We start from the raw sequence: 24,076 nt of genomic DNA on the forward strand, positions 1-24,076 counted from the left end.
GGCTAAAACCTCGATACCGGTAGGACTGTGGCGATTTCGGTGTGATCAGGAACCTGTTTTTCACCAAAATATCATTAAATAATAATAATAAAAACACACTCACATTAAGTCAGGAGTGGTTCCTCTTAGATATAAATTTGGGAAAGTTCTGTAAATTATTCCTAACTACAGTTGAGACATTTGTGTTTGGTCGTTTCAACCCACTGCCCAAACCGAATCCTGTATATTATGACACTTGAAAAACCCAATTATTAAACTACCGTCCGTTCCAAGCGTCATTTACCGACCGGAGTCCCGATTGTGTTAGAAAGACTCTTTTGATTTGAATAATATTTTTGTCTCTATATTAACACGTCCAAATGTATTTCCCCTGCAAATGTCTTACGTTTTTTTACCAATCTTTTATTTCCAAATGCCTATTTATTTCTACAGAGCTAGAACACACGACGAGGGTTTACCAGAAACACGTAAAGCCATAATAGTACAGTATACATACGTCTCTGGGTTTACACAGCGGGCTGATAAAACTCCCGAGACAAAAATTGCGTGTATTTATCCCATTGGTTATCGATATCAACCCAAAACACTTTTTTTTGAAAGTGGGATGTTTCGAAAACGAGAATATTGTGTCCACCACAAGATAATGATATCAAATACCTAGCCGAGCGACAGAATATTTTAAATCGTAGAAGCATTGACGAGTTACCTCCCCTCTTGTGCTTCCTGCTCTTATATTCGCGATATTGTTGAATTATTCTTACCCTATTAGCGAGGACATTGTATATGAGAGTATTCAAACCTTGCAATTTGAATTCAAGATTACATGAGAGATCAGGGAGATCTAATGACAACTCGCAGTAACAATAACATATTCACCGTGTGTTAACGACACCGGATATTGCTACTAGGCAGTCTATGAGATCACACGAAGCGGGCTTCTGTGTGCATGTGATTTTTTTTTAATATAATTTCCTTACTTCAGAGGCTTATGTGTTCTTGTTTTTTTTTGCATCAATTCCTCACATTACAGCAATGGCTTAAACCACAGAGAACACTCCTGTATGGGTCCATATATGAACGTTTTCTATGGTTTAAGTAAATGCTGAAAGTGTTAGGCATTGATCCAAAAAGCCTCAAGCACATGACAGCCTCTGAAGTAAGGAAATATAGAAAAAAAACTCGCCTTCAACCACAGTCCATCTCGTGTGGTCGCCACCTGCATGGTAGCAGTATCCAGTGTCGTTAACACACAGTAATATTGTCTCTCGGATCCTGTCATTATGTTGTCTCCTTAGTTCCTGTCATTATGTTGTCTCCTTAGTTCCTGTTGTCAGGTTGTCTCCTTAGTTCCTGTTGTCAGGTTGTCTCCTTAGTTCCTGTCGTGATGATGTCTCCTTATTTCCTGTTGTCAGGTTGTCTCCTTAGTTCCTGTCGTGATGTTGTCTCCTTAGTTCCTGTTGTCAGGTTGTCTCATTAGTTCCTGTTGTCAGGTTGTCTCCTAAGTTCCTGTCATTATGTTTTCTCCTTAATTCCTGTCATTATGTTTATTCCTTAGTTCCTGTCGTAATATTATCTCCTTAGTTGCTGTCGTGATGTTGTCTCCTTAATTCCTGTCGTGATGTTGTCTCCTTAATTCCTGTCGTGATGTTGTACCTTAGTTCCTGTCGTAATATTAACTCCTTAGTTGCTGTCGTGATGTCGTCTCCTTAATTCCTGTCGTGATGTTGTGCCTTAGTTCCTGTCGTAATATTATCTCCTTAGTTCCTGTTGTCAGGTTGTCTCATTAGTTCCTGTTGTCAGGTTGTCTCCTAAGTTCCTGCCGTCATGTTGTCTCCTAAGCTCCTGTCATTATGTTGTCTCCTTAGTTACTGTTGTCAGGTTGTCTCCTTAATTCCTGTCATTATGTTATCTCTTTAGTATCTGTCATTATGTTATCTCCTAAGTTCCTGTCATTATGTTGTTTCCTTAGTTCCTGTCATTATGTTGTCTCCTAAGTTCCTGTCATTATGTTGTCTCCTTAGTTCCTGTCATTATGTTATCTCCTTAGTTCCTGTTGTCAGGTTGTCTCCTAAGTTCCTGTCATTATGCTGTCTCTTTATTTCCTGTCATTATNTGTCTGGTTGTGTCCTAAGTTCCTGTCATTATGTTGTCTCCTTAATTCCTGTCGTGATGTTTTCTCCTTAGTTACTGTTGTCAGGTTGTCTCCTAAGTTCCTGTTGTGATGTTTTCTCCTTATAATTAGTTACTGTTGTCAGGTTGTCTCCTTAGTTCCTGTCGTTATATTATCTCCTTAGTTACTATTGTCAGGTTGTCTCCTAAGTCCTGCCGTCATGTTGCCTCCTGAATTCTTGTTGTGATGTTTTCTCCTTAGTTCCTGTCATTATTTAGTATCCTTAGTTCCTATAATAATTTATCAGTAAGTCACATAGCTACCCTGCCTACATCTGGTTCAAAGCCCAATGTGCTAACCAGTCTGAGTCGAAGGGGTAGCGACAAATTAATACTCTCATATATAAGGTGCTTTTTCTTCTCGGTTTCGATTTGCAATGCACTATGAACGTATATGTAGTAATCTGTGGCAACACAGTTTGCGCAGCTACAGTTGATTCTTTGCACCCATATACATAATCTGTCGCAGGATAACCTGCAAAAATACAATAGCATATATCCAGTCGATCAATCAAAGTTTTGTAGTAATCCGTCGCTGCTAAGTCCGCACAGCCACAAACAATCTGCTAACAATTTGTAGTAATCAGTGAGACTTTGTCTACACCGCTACTAACTCACTGCCTTATAATTAACTGAGAGTAAGAATGGTACTACCAAAATGCAAGTGTTAAGTTGAGTCTACCACACACGCCAAATACTTGTTTTATTATGACGTATTTTGATATGTAAACGTTGAATGTTTGTATGATATGTTGTGATGATCAGTGAAGAAGATGTAGATAATTAAATGTTGTACATAACTACACATTTCTATTGACTGTTCAATTTAAAACGGACATTTAACACAATGTCTTTACAATTTGATGTAATTGTAACAGAAGAAAGAGAAAATGTAACGGCCAGACCGGGGTTCGAACCTGGGACCCTCCGAAATCTAGATAGACCCTCTACCAATTGAGCTAGCTGGTTGCCGACGATCGACCCAGTCCAGTTCCGCTACATTCCTTCCCCCTATTTCTAAGTCTTCGACCCCGAAAAACACAACTACTTACAACCCAAGTTTGTGTATCTTACTAAGCATATTCCCAATGATTGAAACAAGGGTTGGCAAGCAAGCCAATTTTGTAACAAAAAAGAGAAATTGTAACGGCCAGACCGGGGTTTGAACCCGGGACCCTCCGAACTCTAGACGGACGCTTTATCGATTGAGCTACCTGGTCGCCGACGATCGACCCAGTCCAGTGCTGCTACAGTACACTATGCATATTGCCTATGTTAAACCTGACCGTAGCCCTCGCCTGTTAGGTCTTCATCTAATCAGACTTGCTTTTTGTCAATTAATATTAATGCAAAAATAAAATTGAAACATTAAAAATAAACAAAAAACCCCATTTCTTTGGAAGTCACAAGTGGAAATAAATAAATAATGTCTCGGCCAATCAGAGGGCAAGATGGTATACCAGAACGTCCATTTTCGATTTTGCGGATTGGCATGAAAAGTAACAACAGATGGCACAGACCTAAACATGGAACATTTATAGAAAGTTTGGGGTTAATCGCTGTAGTGGATTTTTGTATAAGCACAATGGGGGATGAGGGGTTGGGGGTGGTACATTTAGTGACAACGAAATTTACAATTTTGATCCCCTTTATGCACTCCAGCAGAATACCAAATTTTGATGCAATTAATTAAAAAGTCCTGATGAAAAAGTTGAAAATGTTAAAACAAAAGGTGTTGCTGACAATAGATGATGAGGACGAAGGATGGCAATAGCTCAACTTAGCATTCATGTGAGCTAATAAAAGTATGAGGTGGGAAAGTTACTTGCACACCACACGTGTACCTATTAACCGATCACAGAGCTGGTGTACCTATTAACCGATCACAGAGCTGGTGTACCTATTAATCAATCACAGAGCTGGTGTACATATTAATCAATCACAGAACTGGTGTACCCATCAACCAATCACGGACCTGGTGTACCTATTAACCAATCACGGAACTGGTGTACCTATTAACCAATCACAGAACTGGTGTACCCATCAACCAATCATGGAACTGGTGTACCTTTTAACCAATCACGGAACTGGTGTACCTATCAACCAATCACGGAACTGGTGTACCTATGAACAAATCACAGAACTGGTGTACCTATTAACCAATCACAGAACTGGTGTACCTATCAACCAATCACGGAACTGGTGTACCTATTAACCAATCACGGAACTGTTGTACCTTTTAACCAATCACAGAACTGGTGTACCTATTAACCAATCACAGAACTGGTGTTCCTATAACCAATCACAGAACTGGTGTACCTTTTAACCAATCACGGAACTGGTGTACCTATGAACAAATCACAGAACTGGTGTACCTATTAACCAATCACAGAACTGGTGTACCTATTAACCAATCACAGAACTGGTGTACCTATTAACCAATCACAGAACTGGTGTACCTATTAACCAATCACAGAACTGGTGTACCTATTAACCAATCACAGAACTGGTGTACCTATTAACCAATCACAGAACTGGTGTACCTATTAACCAATCACAGAACTGGTGTACCTATTAACCAATCACAGAACTGGTGTACCTATTAACCAATCACAGAACTGGTTACTATAGTAAACAACCTTATGTTTTGTTATGATAATAAACAAGATATCCCAGAGGAGACTTGATGAATGAAACAAAGCATCCTCCCCAACAGTTTGAGGTCATAATGTGATTAAATTTTACTTCACCGTTAAAAATTTACATATCAATTAATCCACATTCACTTGACCTTTCACCATGTCAGCTTGACCTTATACCATCGAGCACACATCATTAATTTGAAGCAATGGTCACTATTGTAAAAATGTGGAAGTTGAACTCGTCTAAAAGAGGGAACAGGTAGGACCTGAGGGAACAAGAAGGACCTGAAGGAACAGGTAGGACATGAGAGAACAGGTAGGACATGAGGGAACAGGTAGGACCCAAGGGAACAAGTAGGACCTGAGGGAACAGGTAGGATCTGAGGGAACAGGTAGGACATGAGGGAACAGGTAGGACCTGAGGGAACAGGTAGGACCTGAGGGAACAAGTAGGACCTGAGGGACAGGTAGGATCTGAGGGAACAGGTAGGACCTGAGGGAACAGGTAGGACATGAGGGAACAAGTAGGACATGAGGGAACAAGTAGGACCTGAGGGAACAGGTAGGACCAGAGGGAACAGGTAGGATCTGAGGTAATAAGTAGGACCTGAGGGACAGGTAGGACCAGAGGGAACAGGTAGGACCTGAGGGAACAGGTAGGATCTGAGGTAACAAGTAGGACCNTTATATACACAGCTCTGTTCTGGTATAAACACAGCTCTGGTCTGGTATATACACTGCTCTGGTCTGGTATATACACAGCTCTGGTCTGGTATATATACAGCTCTGGTCTGGTACATACACAGCTCTGGTATATACAGCTCTGGTCTGGTACTAAACAGCTCTGGTCTGGTATATACACAGCTCTGGTCTGGTATATACACAGCTCTGGTCTGGTATATACACAGCTCATGTCTGGTATATACACAGCTCTGGTATATATACAGCTCTGGTCTGGTNTTGATAGTTCCCCAGCTGAGATCCATGTCACTGAGTGCTGTTTCCACTGTGCGTTGCCATGTGGTTTTGGGGCGACCTCTCTTCCGTTTACCTTCAGGAGTTCAGTGAACTGCGACCTTTGTGATGGAATCACCCTCCTTCCTTAGCACATGTCCAATCCACCTCTAAAATCAGCGTATCTTCCTGATGTCTCTTGTGCTCTCCTTGTTGCACTGTCTCATCAGTTCATCATTGGACAGAAGATCTTCAGAATTTTCCCAGTCTAGTTCTGTGAAATGTTGACAATTTCCACAAGTCTTCCTCTGTCATCCGCCAACATTCAGAACCATATAAAAGTGTTGATAGCACACAGCTCTGGTCTGGTATATACAATATACACAGCTCTGGTCTGGTATATACAATATACACAGCTCTGGTCTGGTATATACAATATACACAGCTCTGGTCTGGTATATACAATATACACAGCTCTGGTCTGGTATATACAATATACACAGCTCTGGTCTGGTATATACAATATACACAGCTCTGGTCTGGTATATACAATATACACAGCTCTGGTCTGGTATATACAATATACACAGCTCTGGTCTGGTATATACAATATACACAGCTCTGGTCTGGTATATACAATATACACAGCTCTGGTCTGGTATATACAATATACACAGCTCTGGTCTGGTATATACAATATACACAGCTCTGGTCTGGTATATACACAGCTCTGGCACATACACAGCTCTGGGACATATACACAGCTCTGTTCTGGTATATACATAGCTCTGGTCTGGTACATACACAGCTCTGCTCTGCTACATACACAGCTCTGTGTATGTACCAGACCAGAGCTGCATATATATACCAGACCACATCTGTGTATATACCAGAACGGAGCAGTGTATATACCAGACCATAGCTGTGTATATGTACCATGTGTATATACCAGACCAGAGTTGAGTATATACCAGAGCTGTGTACATACCAGAGCAGAGCTTTGTATATACCAGAGCTGAATATATACCAGAGCAGAGCTGTGTATGTACCAGACCAGAGCTCTGGTCTGGTATATATACAGCTCTGGTACATACACAGCTCTGGTACATATACACAGCTCTGGTCTGGTATATACACAACTCTGGTCTGGTATTTATGCAGCTCTGGTCTGGTATATATACAGCTCTGGTATATACACAGCTCTGGTCTGGTATACACACAGCTCTGGTCTGGTATATATGCAGCTCTGGTACATACACAGCTCTGGTCTGGAATATACACAGCTCTGGTACATACACAGCTCTGGTATATACACAGCTCTGGTCTGGTATACACACAGCTCTGGTCTGGTATATATGCAGCTCTGGTACATACACAGCTCTGGTCTGGTATATATACAGCTCTTGTACATACACAGCTCTGGTACATATACACAGCTATGGTCTGGTATATACACAACTCTGGTCTGGTATTTATGCAGCTCTGGTCTGGTATATATACAGCTATGGTACATACACAGCTCTGGTCTGGTATATACACAGCTCCGGTCTGGGATATACACAGCTCTGGTACATACACAGCTCTGGTCTGGTATATACACAGCTCCGGTCTGGTATATACACAGTTCTGGTACATACACAGCTCTGGTCTGGTATATACACAGCTCTGGTACATACACAGCTCTGGTCTGGTATATACACAGCTCTGGTCTGGTATATACACAGCTCTGGTCTGGTATATACACAGCTCTGGTCTGGTATATACACAGCTCTGGTCTGGTATATACACAGCTCTGGTCTGGTATATACACAGCTCTGGTCTGGTATATACACAGCTCTGGTCTGGTATATACACAGCTCTGGTCTGGTATATACACAGCTCTGGTCTGGTATATACACAGCTCTGGTCTGGTATATACACAGCTCTGGTCTGGTATATACACAGCTCTGGTCTGGTATATACACAGCTCTGGTCTGGTATATACACAGCTCTGGTCTGGTATATACACAGCTCTGGTCTGGTATATACACAGCTCTGGTCTGGTATATACACAGCTCTGGTCTGGTATATACACAGCTCTGGTCTGGTATATACACAGCTCTGGTCTGGTATATACACAGCTCTGGTCTGGTATATACACAGCTCTGGTCTGGTATATACACAGCTCTGGTCTGGTATATACACAGCTCTGGTCTGGTATATACACAGCTCTGGTCTGGTATATACACAGCTCTGGTCTGGTATATACACAGCTCTGGTCTGGTATATACACAGCTCTGGTCTGGTATATACACAGCTCTGGTCTGGTATATACACAGCTCTGGTCTGGTATATACACAGCTCTGGTCTGGTATATACACAGCTCTGGTCTGGTATATACACAGCTCTGGTCTGGTATATACACAGCTCTGGTCTGGTATATACACAGCTCTGGTCTGGTATATACACAGCTCTGGTCTGGTATATACACAGCTCTGGTCTGGTATATACACAGCTCTGGTCTGGTATATACACAGCTCTGGTCTGGTATATACACAGCTCTGGTCTGGTATATACACAGCTCTGGTCTGGTATATACACAGCTCTGGTCTGGTATATACACAGCTCTGTTCTGGTATATACACAGCTCTGGTCTGGTATATACACAGCTCTGGTCTGGTATATACACAGCTCTGGTCTGGTATATACACAGCTCTGGTCTGGTATATACACAGCTCTGGTCTGGTATATACACAGCTCTGGTCTGGTATATACACAGCTCTGGTCTGGTATATACACAGCTCTGGTCTGGTATATACACAGCTCTGGTCTGGTATATACACAGCTCTGGTCTGGTATATACACAGCTCTGGTCTGGTATATACACAGCTCTGGTCTGGTATATACACAGCTCTGGTCTGGTATATACACAGCTCTGGTCTGGTATATACACAGCTCTGGTCTGGTATATACACAGCTCTGGTCTGGTATATACACAGCTCTGGTCTGGTATATACACAGCTCTGGTCTGGTATATACACAGCTCTGGTCTGGTATATACACAGCTCTGGTCTGGTATATACACAGCTCTGGTCTGGTATATACACAGCTCTGGTCTGGTATATACACAGCTCTGGTCTGGTATATACACAGCTCTGGTCTGGTATATACACAGCTCTGGTCTGGTATATACACAGCTCTGGTCTGGTATATACACAGCTCTGGTCTGGTATATACACAGCTCTGGTCTGGTATATACACAGCTCTGGTCTGGTATATACACAGCTCTGTTCTGGTATATACACAGCTCTGGTCTGGTATATACACTGCTCTGGTCTGGTATATACACAGCTCTGGTCTGGTATATATACAGCTCTGGTCTGGTACATACACAGCTCTGGTCTGGTACATACACAGCTCTGTTCTGGTATATACACAGCTCTGTTCTGGTATATACACTGCTCTGGTGTGGTATATACACAGCTCTGTTCTGGTATATACACAGCTCTGGTCTTGTATATACTCTGCTCTGGTCTGGTATATACACAGCTCTGGTCTGGTATATATGCAGCTCTGGTCTGGTATATATACAGCTCTGGTACATACACAGCTCTGGTCTGGTATGTACACAGCTCTGGTCTGGTATATACACAGCTCTGGTATATACACAGCTCTGTTCTGGTATATAAACTGCTCTGGTGTGGTATATACACAGCTCTGTTCTGGTATATACATAGCTCTGGTCTTGTATATACACTGCTCTGGTCTGGTATATACACAGCTCTGGTCTGGAATATACACAGCCCTGGTATATATACAGCTCTGGTCTGGTATATACACAGCTCCGGTCTGGTATATACACAGCTCTGGTACATACACAGCTCTGGTCTGGTATGTACACAGCTCTGGTCTGGTATGTACACAGCTCTGGTCTGGTATGTACACAGCTCTGGTCTGGTATGTACACAGCTCTGGTCTGGTATATACACAGCTCTGGGCTGGTATATACACAGCTCTGGTATATATACAGCTCTGGTCTGTTATATACACAGCTCTGGTATATATACAGCTCTGGTCTGTTATATACACAGCTCTGGTATATATACAGCTCTGGTCTGGTATATACACAGCTTTGGTCTGGTATATACACAGCTCTGGTATATATAATGCTCTGGTCTGGTATATATACAGCTCTGGTATATACACAGCTCTGGTCTGGTATATACACAGCACGGTATATATACAGCTCTTGTATATATACAGCTCTGGTCTGGTATATACACAGCTCTGGTATATACACAGCTCTGGTCTGGGATATATACAGCTCTGGTCTGGTATATATACAGCTTTGGTCTGGTATATACACAGCTCTGGTATATATAATGCTCTGGTCTGGTATATATACAGCTCTGGTATATACACAGCTCTGGTCTGGTATGTATACAGCTCTGGTCTGGTATATATACAGCTCTGGTCTGGTACATACACAGCTCTGGTCTGGTATATATACAGCTCTGGTCTGGTATATACACAGCTCTGGTATATACGCAGCTTGGTTCTGGTGCTATACTGTGCTGATTTTCACACTTGCACAAAGTGCAAAAACTGCTAAAATGAGATTACCACTGAAATATTTATGTTCACAGTATTTTTCAAACTTCATGTCAGAAATTCAAAGATTTCGAAATAAATGAAAACAACTATTAATGCAGTGAATAATCCATTTTATTTTAAAATATATATTTTTTGGTAAATCTTTGATTTTCACCATTTTGAGGCTTAATATGAATCATTCATCAACCAGAAATTCAAAACAATTTGTTCACTCCTATGTAACTTTAGTAGACTCTACAATACACTGATCTGGATGAGTCCATTATGATCTACAGCGGTGAAAGGGTTAAAGATACACGCATGACACATTTCTGATTTCCAAGCTCATATGTCACTTACTTGAATAAAAGAAAAGTGTTGCTGTTTAATCCCTGTAGGAAAGGCATCACGAATGAATGAATGAATGAATGAATGAAAAACACCTCAAATAAGTTAATTATTATGCATGATCAAAAAAGTCATGTAAATAAACATCTATGATGTCAATGAAATATCTTAAAATGGACACAGATTTATGTAAATCATCATACATACACATATTTAAAATCAAAGTAATAAACAATATAACTTTTTGTAAATTCTTATGTGTGAAAAACTTTTATGATTAAATTTAATATCTTAAAATGTTCACAAATTTCAATATAATAATAACAAGACAATTCGGTAAATTATAGTCCCCCACCGAATGTGTAATCCACAGATGATAAATTCGTGCAGGAACTAATTTGATATATGAATGTTTGACAGACCCACCGTATTCAATAAGAAATAGTGTCAGTGCTACTTTTTCAAATAAATCTGGTGAATGTTTACTGGCTAGCGGTACCGTTTTACTATTAAATTGCATCTGGTGACACTATGTATTTTACAGCGTTTCAATGCAAGTGAACCCATGCCCCAAGCAAGAAGTTCCAGTAACTAGTAGTGTAGGAGATAGAGCCCGGACACATTTTTCTTTGATCAGGTCAAAGGTCAAAAACAGAGTTACCTACTTTGATATACGACACACCACCTCACCAAGATGAACCCATACACCAAGTATGAAGTTCCAGTGACCAGAAATGTAGGAGATAGAGCCTGGATACACTTTTTCTTTGATGTAGGTCAAGGGTCGCAATGAAGGTCAAAGTGACCTTCTTTTGATACATGACACACTGCCTCCCCAAGATGAACCCATACACCAAGTTCCAGTGACCATAAATGTAGGAGATAGAGCCTGGATTCACTTTTTCTTTGATGTAGGTCAAGGGTCGCAATGAAGGTCAAAGTGACCTACTTTTGATACATGACACACCGCCTCACCAAGATGAACCCATACACCAAGTTCCAGTGACCAGAAATGTAGGAGATAGAGCCTGGATACACTTTTTCTTTGATGTAGGTCAAAGGTCGCAATGAAGGTCAAAGTGACCTACTTTTGATATATGACACACCGCCTCACCAAGGTGAACCCATACACCAAGTATGAAGTTCCAGTGACCAAAAATGTAGGAGATAGAGCCTGGACACACTTTTTCTTTGATGTAGGTCAAAGGTCGCAATGTAGGTCAGAATAACCCACTTTTGATACAGATCATAACGTCTCACCAAGGTGAACCCAAACCCTAAGTATGAAGTTCCAGTGACAAGTAGTGTAGGAGATGGAGCCCGGACACGATAGCAGAAGGACGGACGGACATTACACAAAACTATAGTCCCCGGGATCCCGGTGGGGGACTAATGATCGATATGAGGTTCTTATATACCGCTTAATCACAACCTAGTTTGTAGGTCATCTCAGAGCAGTTCACAAATTATAGATAACATAGATATTGTTAGTCAGAACAGTCTACATTGAATACCAAAGTTAGCTCAACAGTACCTGTATTCATTATGAAAATTTCTGTTTACACAACCAAGAAGTGTTTCTATGTGACGTGTCAATGACTGGTACTGTATGTACTCTGTCACCTTCATCAGACAAACGACACTTCTAGAATGTACTGTACACCCAAGATCCACAAGCAGGGAAACCCACTGAGGCCTACTGTGGACTACACTGGATCTATTGGTTACAATGTTTCCAGATCATTAGCAGACATTCTTCATAATTCAAAATCCATACTTACCAACCCGAAGAAAATATTTGGAAAAAAAAGTACTTGTATTCTTATATCATTTGATACAGCAGTATTACTTCCAGTTACTGTATTTAACCGGTAATAAGCCCATGCTCGGTAATAGGCCCACCCCTGCTAAACAGTCTATACACAAATGATATCACACCTTCAAACTCAGCAATAAATACCAGCTAGTTTAACCATACACTCCAATCATGTATCAGCACTAATATACCAGAGGCCTACTGGCCTAATAACAGTCACCTGTGTTGAAATACAGTTATTGTGATGCATGACCAAGGATGCCACGGTGAATCAGCTGTTACAATATGATATTAGGGATAGAACAACATAAAAGTATTGCGAGAAAATATAAGGATATGAAATGAAATATATTAACCTCCAAGAGGAGTAGTTAAACTACAATCCTAAGAATTCCAACTAAGTTTGAACTATTTTCTGGTGAAAATCAACAAAATAAGGGCCAAGTGACCTAAAAATGTTATTGAGTTTAGAGCTATGGTTCTGATGTAAACCATCAAAATCTGGCAGTTTCTGTGAAGAAGTCAAAGTGTCATTGTTAATCACGTTTTGCTCTTTGTGACTCAATATTAGCATTCCTAAAGGCCCAGCCCCTTTTTGTGTACATCTTCTGATCCTAATCATTGCAGCGTTATTTTATGAAAAGTTATAGTGAAAATCCAGCAGTAAGTTTCGTCGGAGAAGTCTTTTGAAGGTTTTGCACCTTTAACCCCTTTAAAGGCCTTGCTTCATCTTGACTATAGATTCTGATCCTCATATGGGCTTCATACCAATAGTTTCATTAAAATCTGATTGATGGTTTTGGAGAAGTCGAAAATGTGATTGTTTAAGCATGACAAATGATGCCCATGGCCAACGGACAAAAGGTGATCACAATAGGTCACCTGTGTTACTCACTGGTGACTGAATAACTAGAGAATAACGTTAACCCTTCTGTATTTTAATATTTGCGGCAGTATACCGCGCTTATACTGTAGCAACTGGAGTTTTATTGGTGATGTGGATCCATTCTTATTCATATGAGCCAAACCACCAAAAGAAACAGTAATTTTAAGATATGTTTTCTTCAAATCTGGGTCGCTCTGCCGTTGATTAGTGACATAAGGAATATTCAGGAATATTCAAACTGAGGCGAGATTACATTGACCTTTTGGGGTCATGTTATTGTTCATGACATCGTAAATAATCAATTTTATGACGTGACAGAGTTAGTAGGGGTCATTTGTGTCATTAACAACCCCCATCTGGGTTTCATATGAGAAATTTGCGGTTGGTATATTGTGGTTATACTGTCGCAAATCATTATGATTAACCAATCAAATGCTGTGTTACATCTCAAATGAATTAGAATTATGCTTTACTGGTTTCAAACATGTGTTCCAGTCCTGTAGAATGCAGTGTTAAGTTTAGAACTTTTCTCTTAGGCCTTCATTGAAATATCGGTTTTGTTCTTCAAATGAAATCTTTTGAACTTAAAATGAAAAGGGCCTGTACATGTCACACCAACCGATTTGGGTCTCCAGAGCTCTACTGGAGCACAAATTCAGAGATTTTAGGGGATCGGTACTAGTATGGCAGCGCAATGGTATCACATTGCTAAGAAGGGTAGTACATTGTCAGGACATTGTCAGAACATTGCCAATAAATTTAGCAACAGCAGGCGATTAAAGAAATTTTTGAATTTACTCAAAACATTTCTGCCATTGCGCTGCCCAAGCAGGCAACGGGTCTACAACGGCAGTACAACAACAGTACTCTGGTATGGCTTCTTAAATGTCGGTAGAGCACCGGTAATGCCCCGTAATGGATTGGCAGCTCTCTGTGTGTATAGGCCTCAAAGAATGGGTAATGAATATCATAAAGTAACACATACTGTTACTTTGTCCCACCAACAAAACGATCCTTGTTACCAGGTTGATATAGATGGGCGGTTACCTCGCCAGTCCGTCATCCAAACACCAAGACAGGCTCTTTGTCACTACTAATACTATTACATTATTATTTTGAATGAAAAATATGAATTAATTAAAAAATTGTGGCCAAAACGTTTCAGCGGTGAGACATCCTTTGAACTGAACTGATATACTGACCTTTTGACCTTTAATGGTATCATAACATTGTTTTAAATTGTCACAAAATTCAGTTAATATCATAAAACAAGATTTGTTCTGCTTTTTGTCATGTGATTTAACTTGAAATCCTCTTAAACTCATGTTTTATTGCAAGTTGTTCACCATTTAACGAATAACAACTAGAATGGTCGCCAGATTGGCAGACTTATACCTCCCGCCTGTAACAAGAACTGTAGGAAAAATTCTTTTGAGAACATTTTAAAATGAACAAAGTAAAGTTTTGCAAGGCAATCCATAAAGTCCCCTATACTAGTAATGATTATTTATTTATCAATTAATTATATAAGCTGTACATCTATCACAGTATATACATCACAGTGACCTACTTCTTGAACTCCACATTCTGCCAGTAAAGACATATTTGCATACCAAATCTGGTTACTCCAGGTGAAATAGTATAGAAGATATGCCCAGACAAACTTTGTACAATATTGAGATCAAAGGCCAAAACCTAGGTCAAAGTGACCTACTTCTTGTACTCCGCTATCCCATGATGTACTAGAAAACAAAATCTGGTCACTCCAGGTGAAAAAGTAAAGACAATACGCAAAGGACAAAAGGTTGAGGTCAAAGTTTAAGACATATATAGGTCACAGTGACCTACTTCTTGTACTCCGCTATCCCTTGATGTACTTGAAAACAAAATCTGGTCACTCCTGGTGATATAGTAAAGACAATACACCCAGAACAAAAGGTTGAGGTCAAAGGTTAAAAGATAGGTCACAGTGATCTACTTTCTGAACCTGACACTCCACCTTCTTAAGATGTACTTTCATGCAAAACTTAGTTACTTTGGTGATAAAGTATAGACGACACACCCAGGACAAAAGGTTGAGGTCAAAGGTTAAACACTTTTTGTGCTTGACATTTTGTCATATCAATATGGACTTGCATACCGAAATAGTATAGAAAAGACAATTTTTTCAATGGATAAGGTCAAATGTAAAAGTAAAAACTTTTGACAGCGGCCTACATTTTGTAGACATCCAAAGACAGACATGCCGAATCGACTTCAGGTGCAATAGTATAGAAGATATGCCCCAGACAATTTCATTCAAAGGATAAGATCAAAGGTCAAAAGCATAGGTCAGAGTGACATTTGACAATTTCCACCATCCAAAGATGTACTTGCATCAACAAATCTGGTTACTCCTGATGAAATAGTATAGAATATATGTTTCAAAGAAAAAATTTCGAAGGTTTAGGTCAAAGGTCAAACCTTCTGACCTATTGTGTGTACTTGACAATCCGCCATCCCATGATATAATTAATTGTATACCAAATCTGGTTACTACTGGTGAAATAGTTTAGATGACATGCTCTGAACTGCAAACTTTTGCAAAAAGGGACATAACTCCATAGAAATGACCAGATCAAAGCACGGACAAAGGGAAAGGTACACACGTCAGTATTTACATAAATATACAATTAATAACACTTTTATAAGCAATCATACCAGAAAATAGCAGAATATGCTGGGATTTAAAATGGCACGGAGCCTTGTTGTCAAGCGTGACGTCATTAGAATATGGCGCTAATTATTACGCTTCTAATTCCCGCCCTTTTTTAATGCGTTACATTTTTCATGATTTATGTTTTAAAAATGTAATAAATGGAAAATTTAATGGTGTCTTCAGTAATAACAAATATATTTCACTGTGGCTAATATTTCGATAAATATCAAAATATTAGCCGCGAGTGAAAAATATCAAAACATTAGCCACACGAGTGAAATATATTTGTTATTCCTGAAGACACCATTAAATATCCTCCATGTGTGCTGACCTTTTATCTTCAGCCAAAATTACAATTTGATATGTCTACATGCTGTTTAAGTTAATATGGATTATCAACATATTTATGATTTAATTTGAATATTATCAAAAAACAAAACATTTATTTTTTGGATATGTATCTGTAGCAACATCCATCGATCTTGTCATCACAAAAAATCAGACGCCAACGATAAGCCACAATGAAAGAAACAAGAGGCCAATAGGCACACAGCTCGTGGGCTGTAAATATTTGCAGCCCGAGTTACTTACACATGTATCATGTTTACATTTTAGACCTGATTTAAAGGTCGAGTTTGTTTGTTTGTGTGTGCTTTACGTCCTATGAACAGCTGTGGTCTTTTGAGGAGGAACCAGGTTTAAAGGAAGAGATTCAGTGTAATTTTTGCAGATCAACAGTTTCATTTTAGCCACGTTTCCATCAAATGTTTGTCTTCGAGCTGGCAATCATGGAACTGGCATCAACCTCAAACATAACCACACTTGTTTTGGCTAAAAAATACAGCAAGTGAAATCCATAGGAGAAAAAAAATTCAGGCATAGTTTGGTTGAGATCTGATTGACCATACTTGAGGAGTAGTTGTTTTCAGAAAACATTGACCAAGGGTACTGTACCATGGCTTAGCTTAAGCTCATTTCAGATTGGTAAGCTAAAAATTATAAAAAGATCCATGCAGCATAACGATATTTCAGATCGACAATGTCATTAAAACTCAGTATGGGTCTGTTTCTTAGCTTTCTTTGGAAAATCCGATTCCATTGACTTTGATGTTCTCCGACTTTTTATTTCAGATAATGTTGCGTATGCCTTTTGGATTTCTATGAACCGTTCCTGAGCAGCCATTTTTTTGGCCGGATCTTTGACTTTGTCTGGGTGCCACTCCTTCGCGAGATCTCTGTATCGCCTTGTGATTTCTTTTTGACTGACAGTCTCATTCAGATCAAGTACCTGTTCAAGTAAAATAATCCCTGTTACAATAGCAAAGACAAAAGCACAGAGATGAATAAAAATAATGATAAACGAAAAGAAAGTTATTTCTCTATATTTAAAAAATTGTCTCTTTTTCTTTGATAAAAGAAATAGTATGGGTATAAAATCACTTGCAGTGTCTTATTTACCTGAATTTTACAACAGCCTGTTTCTTTATGAAGTTGGAAAATATAGCATTATTTCTATTGAAATTGGGAATATATTCCTCCTTTTGTTCATTTAGGGAAAAAAAGGCACTTTTAAACTAGGGGAAACAGCCTGTATTCGGCAGTTAAATTGAGCAAAAAAAAACAAAAAAACACTGGGTTGGCCTAAACCCCTTCCATTTAAAGAAAATAAAATAAAAAATCTATTTTTTCAGGCATTTCCTGGATCTGAGTGAAATTTCAAAACTTCTGCAAACCTTTAACACTCCTATCAAGGTTATCCGACATGTGGCTCTCAAATAACCCATACTAGGGTTGGACCCATACCTACCTTATAGGCATTAACTTCTCCTGTAGGATCAAACCCATACCTACCTTATAGGCATTAGCTTCTCCTGTAGGGTCGAACCATACCTACCTTATAGGAACTAACCTCTCCTGTAGGGTCGAACCCATAACTTCCTTATAGGCATTGGCTTCTCCTGTAGGGTCAAACCTATACCTACCTTATAGGCAATAACTTTCTCCTGTAGGGTCAAACCCATACCTACCTTATAGGCATTAGCTTCTCCTGAAGGGTCAAACCCATACCTAACTTATAGGGATTAGGTTCTCCTGTAGGGTCAAACCCATACCTACCTTATCTACCTTATAGGCATTTACTTCTCCTGTAGGGTAAAACCCATAACCTACCTTATAGGCATTAGCTTCTCCTGTAGGGTCGAACCCATACCTACCTTATCGGCATTAGCTTCTCCTGTAGGGTCAAACCCATACCTACCTTATAGGGATTAGGTTCTCCTGTAGGGTCAAACCCATATCTACCTATCTACCTTATAGGCATTAACCTCTCCTATAGGGTCAAACCTATACCTACCTTATAGGCATTAGCTTCTCCTGTAGGGTCGAACCCATACCTACCTTATCGGCATTAGCTTCTCCTGTAGGGTCAAACCCATACCTACCTTATCTACCTTATAGGCATTTACTTCTCCTGTAGGGTAAAACCCATACCTAACTTATAGGCACTAACTTCTCCTGTAGGGTCGAACCCATACCTACCTTATAGGCATTAGCTTCTCCTGTAGGGTCGAACCCATACCTACCTTATAGGCATTAGCCTCTCCTGTAGGGTCAAACCTATACCTACCTTATAGCCATTAGCTTCTCCTGTAGGGTCAAACCCATACCTACCTTATAGGCATTAGCTTCTCCTGTAGGGTCAAACCCATACCTACCTTATCTACCTTATAGGCATTTACTTCTCCTGTAGGGTAAAACCCATACCTACCTTATAGGTATTAACTTCTCCTGTAGGGTCAAACTCATACCTACCTTATCTACCTTATAGGCATTAACCTCTCCTGTAGGGTCAAACCTATACCTATCTTATAGGCATTAGCTTCTCCTGTAGGGTCAAACCAATACCTACCTTATAGGCATTAACCTCTCCTGTAGGGTAAAACCCATACCTACCTTATAGGCATTAACCTCTCCTGTAGGGTAAAACCCATACCTACTTTATAGGTATTAGCTTCTCCTGAAGGGTCAAACCCATACTTACCTTATAGGCATTAACCTCTCCTGTAGGGTAAAACCCATACCTACCTTATAGGTATTAACCTCTCCTGTAGGGTCAAACCATAACCTACCTTATAGGCATTAGCTTCTCCTGTAGGGTCAAACCCATACCTACCTTAGAGGCATTAGCTTCTCCTGCAGGGTCAAACCCATACCTACCTTATAGGCATTAGCTTCTCCTGTTGGGTCAAACCCATACCTACCTTATCTACCTTATAGGCATTTATTTCCCCTGTAGGGTAAAACCCATACCTACCTTATAGGCACTAACCTTCTCCTGTAGGGTCAAACAAATACATCCCTTATCTACCTTATAGGCATTAACCTCTCCTGTAGGTTCAAACCTATACCTACCTTATAGGCATTAACCTCTCCTGTAGGTTCAAACCTATACCTACCTTATAGGCATTAACCTCTCCTGTAGGGTAAAACCCATACCCACCTTATAGGCACTAACCTTCTCCTGTAGGGTCAAACCCATACCTACCTTATAGGCATTAGCTTCTCCTGTAGGGTCAAACCCATATCTACCTTATCTACCTTATAGGCATTAACCTCTCCTGTAGGGTCAAACCTATACCTACCTTATAGGCATTAGCTTCTCCTGTAGGGTCAAACCCATACCTACCTTATAGGCATTAGCTTCTCCTGTAGGGACGAACCCATACCTACCTTATAGACATTCACCTCTCCTGTAGGGTCAAACCAATACCTACCTTATAGGCACTAACCTTCTCCTGTAGGGTCAAACCCATACCTCCCTTATCTACCTTATAGGCATTTATTTCTCCTGTAGGGTAAAACCCATACCTGCCTTATAGGCATTAGCTTCTCCTGTAGGGCCAAACCCATACCTACTTTATCTACCTTATAGGCATTTATTTCTCCTGCAGGGTAAAACCCATACCTACCTTATAGGCACTAACCTTCTCCTGCAGGGTCAAACCCATACCTACCTTATAGGCATTAGCTTCTCGTGTAGGGTCAAACCCATACCTACCTTATATGCATTAGCTTCTCCGCTAGGGACGAACCCATACCTACCTTATAGACATTCTCCTCTCCTGTAGGGTCAAACCAATACCTACCTTATAGGCACTAACCTTCTCCTGTAGGGCCAAACCCATACCTACTTTATCTACCTTATAGGCATTTATTTCTCCTGCAGGGTAAAACCCATACCTACCTTATAGGCACTAACCTTCTCCTGTAGGGCCAAACCCATACCTACTTTATCTACCTTATAGGCATTTATTTCTCCTGTAGGGTAAAACCAATACCTACCTTATAGGCACTAACCTTCTCCTGCAGGGTCAAACCCATACCTACCTTATAGGCATTAGCTTCTCCTGTAGGGTCAAACCAATACCTACCTTATAGGCACTAACCTTCTCCTGTAGGGTCAATCCCATACCTACCTTATAGGTATTAACCTCTCCTGTAGGGTCAAACCCATACCTACCTTATAGACATTGGCTTCTCCTGTAGGGTCGAACCTATACCTACCTTATAGGTATTGGCTTCTCATGTAGGGTTGAACCTATACCTACCTTATAGACATTCACCTCTCCTGTAGGGTCAAACCAATACCTACCTTATAGGCATTAGCTTCTCCTGTAGGGTCCATAGCCTCCACAATCTGCTGCCAAAGTTTATTCCAGCCGTAAAGTTTGTAATACTCGTAGAGTTTACTTATAGTCCCTTTCATATTCTCCCAGGCAGGAGATTTAAAGAAATTTGGAATTGCCTCTCGTAAAGGTATGGTTTCACCGTGTTCGTTAGTGACCGAACAATTCAAATAAATCACAGAGGTCCACAATGACAGATAAATCATACCACAAAACGTCAACACAAGCGCCCTTTTACAGAGGTTTTCTCTGTCTCTTCTATCTTCTTTCCACTGTATTCCAAATTTATTCACAAGAATTGCAGCAAACAGTACACCTGGCATAATATTTTCCGAAATGTACAGTGACCATGGCAACCCGAGGGAGGCACCAATCAGAGGTGCCGACATTGTACACTTTTGTCGTCCAATGTTGGCAACCAGGTGTACTCCTGCAAATAAAAAAAAAGGTCATTCTCTCTAGCTTAAGCTATAAGGTGACTGTTGAGGTAAAGGGTCCTTCTCTCTAGCTGAAGCTATAAGGTGACTGTTGAGGTAAAGGGTCTTTCTCTCTAGCTGAAGCTATAAGGTGACTGTTGAGGTAAAGGGTCATTCTCTCTAGCTGAAGCTATAAGGTGACTGTTGAGGTAAAGGGTCATTCTCTCTAGCTGAAGCTATAAGGTGACTGTTGAGGTAAAGGGTCATTCTCCCTAGCTTAAGCTATACAGTTGACTGTTGAGACATAAATTAACACACGGGAAGACACTGACATAAGATCAGACGACTTCAAGAAGGTCGTAAATGAGGCGCATGGAATGCAGACAGATGTATTTTGTTTAACAACCTCACCTGTACATAGCACGTGCTAACACTAGTTTACAAGCTCAGGTCACTACGATTTTTGTTGTCGAGCAAGTTACTCTGTCAATTTTTTCACAAATGCAGTTTTGTAAAATGTCAAGATCTCTATAAAATGCAAGTGCATGTGCGTGCACGTAATAACGGCATACCATGCGATAGCTTATGGTTACATATGATATGTACCTGACATGTAAAGATATCATGCGTAAGTGGGCTATGGAATGATGGCCAAAGTGTATGATTGAGAGTAATTTTGTTGGATACATTAAAGAACAGCAACTTGACAATTTTGATATCATAATTTAACTTATTTCTGTCGTTTTTGGTATAGTAAAGAAAATAACTGTCATTGTATAAATTTTATCCCTGTGCAAAATGTTCCGTTTTTTTTTCAAGTAAGACAACTCTAGATCTCTCCATCAGGATCAAAATGATTGTAAAATGCAAAATTAATGAATTATAAAGACTTTGTGTATATTTGGTTAAATATTTCACTCTTTTTGTATAAAACTATGTGTCCTTTTTGCTTTTATCTTGTATATATAAAAACTTACATCCATACAATATCAATAAAAAAACATTTTGTGTAAGGTGTTTCAGATATTTTATGATAAATAAAATCTTTGTAGGGTTGATTAGCAATGCTTCTTTTAATTACTTTATTGTTGTAATAGTTTTGAACAATGCCATGCACTCAAAACATGTGAAAGTGTTAAATTTGACAAAAAACAAATTTTCAGGATTTTTTACCAAAAAGTTTATCAGATTGCTTAGATTTTCATAAAATCATCCCTACATAGTGACACAACCATTGTGTGAAACTTTCATTGAATTCTGCTGCTTAATTGTGAAAGGGTGGAGCTTCCTTAAATGATTAAAAACACTTACTGTTTTCCTGTTTTATGAATAATTGTACGTGTTGGCCGAATAATTTTGTGCAGGTGTATGCTACGTACATTTTATGTGCGGATCTGGTTGACCACGTACAAATCTAACAAGTCCTAATTAATATGACAATAATGACTAAAGGAGACCTTCCGTAGAAAATTTCAAATGAGACCTTATAAGAAATAAACAAGACTAAATACGACTAAACAGGACGAAAAAAAAATCACCCTAAGAATTTCTACCAGGGCACACACAGGATATAGGGTGAAACGACCCAGGCTCCCAGGATATAGGGCGAAATGACCCAGCTGGCTCCCAGGATATAGGGTGAAATGACCTAATTAACACCTTTACCACTGTCTGACCCTGCTCAATGCTCCAGGTTCCCAATAATTTGTTTCCTTTGTGGTCTGTGTGCTGCTGATTTAGACTCAAGACTCATCAGCAAACAGTAAGTGTCAAAACTATCCAATTCGTAGGTACCGAAACAGTTGGATATTGAAATTTCTAGGGTTCCCAAATATAACGTGCAAGCAGCACTATATAGGTAGAAGGTATAGCAGCTGGTGTCTCCCCCTTATATATTCCTTAGCTCTTACAGAACCTGTAACCTCCTAACAATACATATGTAACAGGAGGGGGAAATTGCAAGGCAAGATCAGACAGGGGTTCGAATCAGGGACCCTCCGAACATGTACACTGGACGGGGCTCTTCCAATTGAGCTATATACTTGATCACTGACGATTGACCGAGTCCAGTTCTGCTGTATTCCTCCCTCCTTTTTTTTAAGTCTTAAAAGCTTAATTAGTAGAGCATCTATCTAAAGTTATGAGGGTCCGTGGTTCAAACCCTGGTTTGGCCGTGCATTTTTCCTCTCTTGTTACACATGTCTACATTTTTATATCCTTAAATTACTCAATATGGTGGTCATCTGGATAACTATCAAGTCTAGGTTGGTTACTCACCAAAAGCAGCTCCATAAGGAGGTAGAACGACGGTCAGTAACCAGCCAATACCATGAGCTGTGTATTCTTCTGGTATAACCAGTCTTAGCACGATCCCAAACAGGTATCCCACCACCAGTTCGCCGCCAAACCTGGTAACATTAAACGGGGGTCGGGGGAACACCTCCATGCGATGTTTTAGCTCGTTTAAATATCTTTTATCGTTGTTTGCTTCATATACATACTCAGGAAGTCTCCATAAATCACGAAACCATCCAAGACCCAAGCAGCCTCCCCATGTTGCCCACCAAACGAACGCATGCTTGTCGCGACCAAGATAAAAGTGATGAAGGCCGAGCCAGCCTCCCGTCAGCCATAAGATGTATGCAACCACGATGTTCGCCATTTTGTTATATTTTTGGTCCCATATCGATAAATCCTGTTCTTTTACCTTTTCCGCTCGATCGGAAGCTATTATTATTGATGTGCGCGCGTAGGGAATTCCGTATTGGTGACGTCTGTTCTTAAAATAGCTACATCAACGTGTCGATTTTTTTTTACATAAATATAAAATTTGATATCCAATTGTTTGTTTATGATAACGAGCAAACAGCCAAAGATTAAATGGATATAT

General features: G+C 39.9%; 1 protein-coding gene across 1 annotated transcript; it reads right to left on the minus strand.

The window, feature by feature from the left end:
- Positions 1-16,327: 16,327 nt before the first annotated feature.
- LOC110456980 (dnaJ homolog subfamily C member 22-like) lies at positions 16,328-23,957 on the minus strand. The gene is made up of 3 exons (XM_021508062.1): positions 23,464-23,957; positions 20,737-21,200; positions 16,328-17,373 (listed from the first exon to the last, which is right to left on the minus strand). Exons 1-3 carry the CDS (start codon positions 23,846-23,848, stop codon positions 17,131-17,133), a joined length of 1,092 nt encoding a protein of 363 aa, XP_021363737.1. The 5' UTR covers positions 23,849-23,957; the 3' UTR covers positions 16,328-17,130.
- Between the last annotated feature and the right edge of the window lie 119 nt (positions 23,958-24,076).

Source organism: Mizuhopecten yessoensis, unplaced genomic scaffold, assembly GCF_002113885.1.
Source record: "Mizuhopecten yessoensis strain PY_sf001 unplaced genomic scaffold, ASM211388v2 scaffold8989, whole genome shotgun sequence".
Classification (NCBI taxonomy): Eukaryota; Metazoa; Mollusca; class Bivalvia; order Pectinida; family Pectinidae; genus Mizuhopecten; species Mizuhopecten yessoensis.

Coding starts and splice junctions, on each gene's coding strand:
- LOC110456980 (XM_021508062.1), bottom strand. CDS start 23,848: ATGGCGAACATCGTGGTTGCATACATCTTATGGCTGACGGGAGGCTGG. Junction 21,201..23,463: donor TCCTTATGGAGCTGCTTTTG/GTGAGTAACCAA, acceptor TTTTATTTGCAG/GAGTACACCTGGTTGCCAAC. Junction 17,374..20,736: donor GAGAAGCTAATGCCTATAAG/GTAGGTATTGGT, acceptor TTACTTGAACAG/GTACTTGATCTGAATGAGAC.